The sequence below is a fragment of the Camellia sinensis genome, chromosome 5 (genome assembly GCF_055761805.1).
Source record: "Camellia sinensis isolate YWXY chromosome 5, ASM5576180v1, whole genome shotgun sequence".
NCBI lineage: Eukaryota > Viridiplantae > Streptophyta > Magnoliopsida > Ericales > Theaceae > Camellia > Camellia sinensis.
In genome coordinates, this window is record NC_138965.1 from 101,446,965 (window position 1) to 101,454,633 (window position 7,669).

General features: G+C 29.1%; 1 protein-coding gene across 1 annotated transcript; it reads right to left on the reverse strand.

Moving 5' to 3' along the window:
* Positions 1-4,911: 4,911 nt before the first annotated feature.
* On the reverse strand, positions 4,912-6,257 carry LOC114258318 (glyceraldehyde-3-phosphate dehydrogenase, cytosolic-like). The gene is made up of 4 exons (XM_082871932.1): positions 6,169-6,257; positions 5,970-6,069; positions 5,097-5,263; positions 4,912-4,999 (listed from the first exon to the last, which is right to left on the reverse strand). The coding sequence occupies exons 1-4, from the start codon at positions 6,255-6,257 to the stop codon at positions 4,912-4,914; spliced, it is 444 nt and encodes a 147-aa protein (XP_082728058.1).
* Positions 6,258-7,669: the final 1,412 nt, after the last annotated feature.

Here is a 7,669-nt window from a genome sequence, read left to right on the forward strand (position 1 = left end):
TATGGAATGTAACATTTGATATTAATATATTTGATATTTGATAAATAAAATATATATATATATATATTAAAATATATACAAATCTTTATAAAAAAAGGCACAGACGAAATTAAGGAAACAAACAAATCAATTTTTTGGAAACATAATAAACCCACAAACACAAATTTTGATAAAAAAAAAAGAAGAAAAATAATAGTCAATTTTTTTATTTTTTATTTTTATAACTTGATAACATAACGAAGATTTCATTTTATAGAAAGTATAATTAACAGTATTACATAAAAAAACAAATACAAAAATACAAATCCAAGGCACTTAAAGCACTGAATTTTTTTTAATAACACTGAATATTTTTTAAAAACACACACAATTAAGTAACAAACAAACCAAATTTTAAAAAACCGAATTTATACACAAAAAATAAACAAATGCTTGAAAAAGTAAAACAGGAAAAAAAAAAACTCCTAAGTGTTTAATCTAATCTAAAAAATTTCACACACACGAGATGCCAAATTATTCAAAGAAGCCTGCATAAATATGAATTAAGAATCTAAAAATTAATTTAATGAAAATACAAAAAACACAGATATTTTTTTTTTTTTTTCAAAACACACACACAATGAAACTTTTTAATGAAGAAAAAAAAAATACATAATAGTGTTCTCACAAAAGTAAACAAACAAACAAATCCAATTACAAAAAAACTGAATTTATACACAAAAAGAAACAATAGCTTAAAAAGTGAAATAGGAAAAAATCCAAAACTATTTAAGTCTCTAAAAAATTGCACATGGGTGTCAAAGTGTTTAATTAAAAACACAAAAATATTAAGAACCTAAAAATTAATTTAATGAAAATACCGATTTTTTTTTTCAAAAACACACACCCAAACCTAATACTCTTACAATACTTATAGTAGCCAAAAAAGAAAAAGAATATTTACAATAAAAAAAGATTTGATTTACATAAAGAAAAATAACAATTACAGTGAAATAGATTTGATATAAACTAAGAAAAGTAATAGTCTATTTTTTTCCCCAAGGAAACTAATAACATAATGAAACTTTTTATTTAATTTTTTAATGAAGAAAATAAAATGCATACTTAACAGTGTACACACAAAATATAAAAATACAAACCCATACTCTTTGAACACTTACAATAAAAAAAAGATTTGATATATACAAATAAAAATAATAATAAACTATTAATATAAAAAATAAAAAAATAAATTTTAATACTGCTATTTTTAAAAAACAATAGATTTTAAGAATGCTGAATTGTTTTTTTAAACACACATAAAATTAAGAAAACAAAAAACCAAAAAAAAAAAAATCACAATTTTTGCTACTAAAAAAAAAAAAAAAAACCAAAAAATTACAATTTCTGAACTAATAAAGAACTCAATTGTATATACCGAATATTTGTATATAATAAACGTGATGTTTTCTTAGTTTATGATTGAAATTAATATTATTTATAATTTTAATTTTGACCAAATCACATCAAAATTATATTTATCATAACCATCTATTTGCAATCTTACCACACCAGATCAAATCTCTTTTCTTTTCTTCCTCAGAACTCCATTGCAATTGGTGATATAAGAAGATGAACCCAGAAAGTCTAAGAATGACTTGACAATAATAATGACTTCACAATCAACCAATTTCAAAACACACACACACAAAAATTGCAAAGTATAGAGGATAGGAGAGAGATCTTGAGTGAAGATCTAGATCACTAAGACCAACCAATAACTTCTCTCAAATCTAACGGTGTCTCACACTCCTATATATATATATGTTGACTCAACCCACGATCTTTATAGAGTTTAAGAACCTCAATGAAGTACTCATATTAAACTTTTCTGATTCCAAAACCATGAAAGTTGTACTTCTTCAAACTGTTTTGGTCTTGGTCTACCAACATTCCATCGTTCTTGGTTTACTAAGGCTCTCTACTTCGCCTAGGATTTTTCTGGTCAATCGTCGGACTGATTTTACTCCAGCGAATGGAATACGAAGGGTTTCATTAGATTTAGAGTAATTTATCATCGTGTATTGCATTGTGCTAATATTGGCATTATCAACATTACCTAACATTTATAGATTGAAAATTGATTAAACCTTGATACAGGGGAAGAGAACTACAATGAAGATACAGTTGAGATACAAAATACAGTGAAGATACACATTCATACAAAAGAGAACTTACCAAATAGAAACATTCAACCAATCATATATCCACAGGATGCTTTCAAAAGAGAAGTTTGAGAATTTTTTATGCAACATACAATGAAGTTGTTAAGAATATTTCAGTGAAATCAGATGAAAATGCAAAATGCAATGATGTTGTAACTGCCTGAGGAGTGGAGACGTGGAGAGTGGGAAGTGGGAAAGTGGATTTGGTTGTTTTAATTTACAATTTTACCCATAATTAAAACTGACGTAAGTGTAAGAAATTAAGGTCATTTTAGGAAAAATTTGAAAAAATTTCTGAGAAGTGGCTTCATGACACCAAAACCATTGTTCCCTTTTAATAATAGAAAAGATAAAATAGATAGATGATAATTTTAAAAGTAAAAAATCATAATATATCTATAACATATATTAAAAGCAGGTAAGTGCAGTGTAACAGATGGTGTCACAATGGGTTCTTTGTTTCTAGATGGTGTCACACTGGTTCTTTGTTTCTTACGGATTTGGGCTGCCTACGTGTTGTTCGGCTGGGCCACACGCAGAAGCAAACAAATTCCATGATTCAGGCCTCGTTTGGCAAGTGTCTATTTTAGTCAAAAAAATCAAAAAATTATTAAAAAAATTAAAAAGTCAATAACTTATATCAAAAAGTCAAAGATTTCTTTTCCTCTCTACTTTTTGCACATATTTTTGTAAAAAAATAAAAAATCATTTCAAACATATTAATTTTTTTTACATCACATTTTAACCAAAAAGCCAAAAAAGTTACTAAAAAAAACATATTTCCAAACGAGACCTCAGTCTGTAAAAAGTCGTTCTGTTGCTGCTTCATTTCCAAGATCATTCATCCTAGAAATCCTCCCAAACGGTGGTCTGCGGGTTCTCTATTTCGCAGAGCTCCTTCCTACCACATTTGGTTGACCGACAAGGAATAAGAAAACAAAATTTACCCCTTCGAAGATGGCTTTTATATATATATATACACTAGTGTATGTTCGTGCCTAAAGGTACGGTGTAAATAATATTAAGATTAAAATGCAGTTATAAAAATATATTTAACAGACTATACTCTACGACAATTGTTTAAAGCCCTTTAGCGACAATTGTTTAAAGCTGAATTCAAGTTATTAATTTAGAAAATAAACACACATGTTTCAAGTTGTACACATATGAATAAGTTGATTGAGTTGATTATATGGTTTTTTATATATTAAATTCAATATCTATCCGAGATAAGAATTAATTTCATCAATCTCAACCACAGCCGAGTGGTCAAAACCACCTCCATTGTATTCTGCTGATCAGGTCGGTTCTTCAAGTAATCCCAACACTATTTAAATTTATTTTTTAATTTCATAAAATTACAAATTTAATATAAAATTTAATCCCAACACTATTTAAATTTATTTTTTAATTTGATAAAATTAAATTTAATCCCAACACTATTTAATCCCAATACTATTTAAATTTATTATAAATTTAATCCCAACACTATTTAAATTTATTATAAATTTAATCCCAACACAGATTAAATTTAAATTTAATCCCAACACTATTTAAATTTAAATTTAACCCCAACACTATTTAAATTTAAATTTATTTTTTAATCCCAACACTATTAAATTTAATCCCAACAGTATTTAAATTTAAATTTATTCCCAACACTATTTACATTTAGATTTAATCCCAACACTATTTAAATTTAAATTTAATCCCAACGCTGTTTAAATTTAATCCCAACACTATTTAAATTTAAATTTAACCCCAACACTATTTAAATTTAAATTTAATCCCAACACTATTTAAATTTATTTTTTAATCCCAACACTATTTAAATTTAAATTTATTCCCAACACTATTTAAATTTAAATTTACTCCCAACACTATTTAAAGATAAAATCGACATGAGATCTAGGGAAAAAGTATATATTTTCTTCTTTGCTATATATTTTTTTGGGATAGTGTATCACCCCGATATGTGACATAGAACAAATAATTTTCCTAGCCGTTTAGTTGTGTTTCTGTTTTTAGTTTTTTTGAAAAGCGAAGACAATGAAAAATTCTAAAAATGACCATAATTTTAATATTTATGATTATATATACATATGAATACTCGAATGTTTTCATTTTTTGTCATCTGTTTTTCATTTTTGGAAAAATACCCAGAAATGTGACATAAAAATGGATAATTTTCCTAACTAAAGTTTAAATTAATGTGACATAAATGAAAACAGAAACAGGCCTAACTAAAGTTTTCATAATTGGAAGAAATGAACCCAAGTCAAGAAAGGAACAAAACATAATATCGGTACTCAAGTACAAATAGAAAACTCAATACACTGGCCTATTGTGGATTATAAAAAGACCCGAGTGCAAATACTTTAGTAAAATTAAAAGCAGATGACCTACATATTTTGTTGCCATTCCTACATTGCACTGGTCTGTATTGGTTTTACTATTAACAAAAAGAAAACGCAATAAAGGAAGAAAAGTGAGTGTGAAATGGCACTTGCAGTTGACTAATGAAGGTTTAAGTAAGATTCCACCTAAGAAAGGAACATAAGCCCATTTGTCATATTCTTCCAATGAAAACAGAAGCCCAGTTGACCTACATATTTTCTGTTTTTTGTTTTATATTTCAAATTCACTGCATTTAACTGTTAAGTAACACAATCAGCTAGAGTATTAAGATGGTAAATAGTATAACAATCTACCTGCTGTCCCCTATGAAGTCAGTGGAGACCACATCGTCTTCGGTGAACCCCAAAATACCCTTGAGTTTGCCCTCAGATTTCTCCCTGAAATTAACCAAGAAAGAATAAAAGACCTCATCACATGCTAATCAAGAGTTGGTAGCCAAAGAAATTTGATACAATTATGCAAATCTCAATTTGCCAATCTAATATACTGCATAATGAGGTGAATTTGAAGGAATGAAGGAAATCTGAATACTCACTTGATAGCATCTTTGATTTGCTGGTATGTGCTGCCTTCTCAAGCCTTGCAGTGAGGTCCACAACTGAAACATCCACAGTTGGAATTCGGAAGGCCATTCCGGTCAACTGAAGAAATTTTTGACAGCATGTTTGGTTCTTGAACCTGTGAAGAGGATCATCTGGGAATCATTTAGTGGTTTTAAAAAGAACTGTTTGGTTCTTGACAGCATGTTTGGTTCTTGAACCTGTTTTCAAAAATAACTCGAACGATGATCATTAGGCGAATCATTTAGTGATTTTAAAATTTGAGTAATGAGAAAGACTCAAAAACTGTGATCTAAGACTCAAATGTTGATCAGCAGATTTATAAAGAATCCCAAAGATGAAACCATAAATGATGATAAACAGAAATGAACCCAAGTCAAGGATTTCAAAGCAAACTCAAACTTCAACCTGACTAAGCAAGATGTACAAAAATCAACAACGATGATAGAGATAGTGTTACATTCAACTCAAACTTCAATGATCATTGTACGCAGACAACTAAATCAACCCGATAACAATGATAGAGAATAGTGTTATATTCAATTCAAACTTTGATCATTGATCTTTGAATGCAGACAACCAAATCAACACATTTATAAAATCTAACCGATGCATAAAAATCAATAACAATGACAGAGACAATAGTGTTATATTCGATTCAAACTTTGATCACAGATCAATGATGCAGACAACTAAATCAACCCAATTATACATATCAAAAAACATTTCCATCAGAACAAAAAAATATTTAAAAAAACAAAAAAACAAATAGGAAATTAAATCAAACCTTCAAGTGGGCAGCAGCCTTTTCCTTATCAGTGAAAACTTCAGTAGACTCCACAACGAAATCGGCTCCGGTTTCGCCCCATGGGATTTCATCAGGGTTCCTAAAAATACACAAAAAAAAAAAATTAAAACTTTTCATTTAAATATACTCTGATTCAAAAAAATTGCAACGGAATTGAGAGAATAAAGGGCATAATTACCTGACTCTGAAAACAACGACTTGTTTCTCGCCAAAAAGAAGGTGTTTTTGAGTCCTTGACCTCGACATCATGATGCTTCCATTGCCCATGAACACTGTCGTACTTGAACATGTATGTCTTCACAACACATTACAGATTCACAATGATTAGTTTCAAACCCAAAAAACAAAGACTCAATAATAAACCAACAAAATCTCACAAACCTCACATCTCTCAAAACATTGAATAAACAGTCAAAAACCTAGAAATCGCACATTCTCAAATACAAACCTGAAAATTATACAATCCTGCTTCAATTCGATTCAACAAATACAACTTTTCAAAAAAAAAATTTGAATAATGCCCCATGAAATTCTAAACAAACCCCAAGAATTCTAAATAAACTACAGACTACCTGAATTACTGCCACATTGGAAACACATATTCGGTTTGAGTAATTAACTCTTTCAAAAAATAAAAGTACTATTACCAAACACAAATTTTTCATTTATGGAACAGATATTGCAAGGAGAGAACACAATGTAAAATCTAAAAACACCCAATAAAACAATAACAAAAAGGCAAAGTTGTAAGCAACAACTTAAAAATTAGAACCCCAAAAAAACAGATGAACAGATGAAAGAATGTTGAAAAAAAATTTGTAATGGATGATTTATGAACACCTAATCCCAAGAGTATTTTCAAAATTGTAATGTTGAAAATAATATTGAAAATCATGAACACCTAATACTCTTGAAATCCCAAGAGTATTACAATTCTATTAAGTATCATGAACACCTAATCATCCCAATCATCCCAAGAGTATCCCAAGAGTAGCTGAATAGATTATGTAAAAATTGTAATGAACACCTAATACTCTTGAAAATCACCCATTACAATTCTAAAATTTTAACACACTGAAAATTCATCAACAAAAGAACCAAAAACAAAACAATTAATGATAATAGGCAAAACTCATGAAGCCGTAACCTGATAAATACCTGATATTGCCAAATCTTCTCGTACTCAGCTCCAACAAAGATTGTAGAAAGAAAAATAAATTGTGTAATCATCAGGTTAGATGTGAAAATACTAATCTCTATACTAAGAGCATCTCCAACCCTAGTCTCTTTTTTTCATCAAATTTTAGAGAAATTTTGGTTAGCTGAGATACAAATAAGAGTAGGATCACTATACTAAGAGCATCTCCAACCCTAGTCTCTTTTTTTCATCAAATTTTAGAGAAATTTTGGTTAAAAGCTTAATCTAATATGGAACACTCAAAACTTACTGTAACAAGCCCGCGGGGGACCTCGCTACAGCTCAGACTCGATTTGCGTCACGGTTCTAAATCTGAACCAAAGAGTCCAAATCCGGCAAATCGCTTTGAGAAAACAGATTTTTGAAAGAAGTGCCAAACATGGACTGCTTTGCCAGATACAGAGTCGCCACCTAAATATTTTATTTTGGGAAATTTAGGAAACCCTGACTCGTTGCCAAAGGCCACGTGTCCGTCATCACC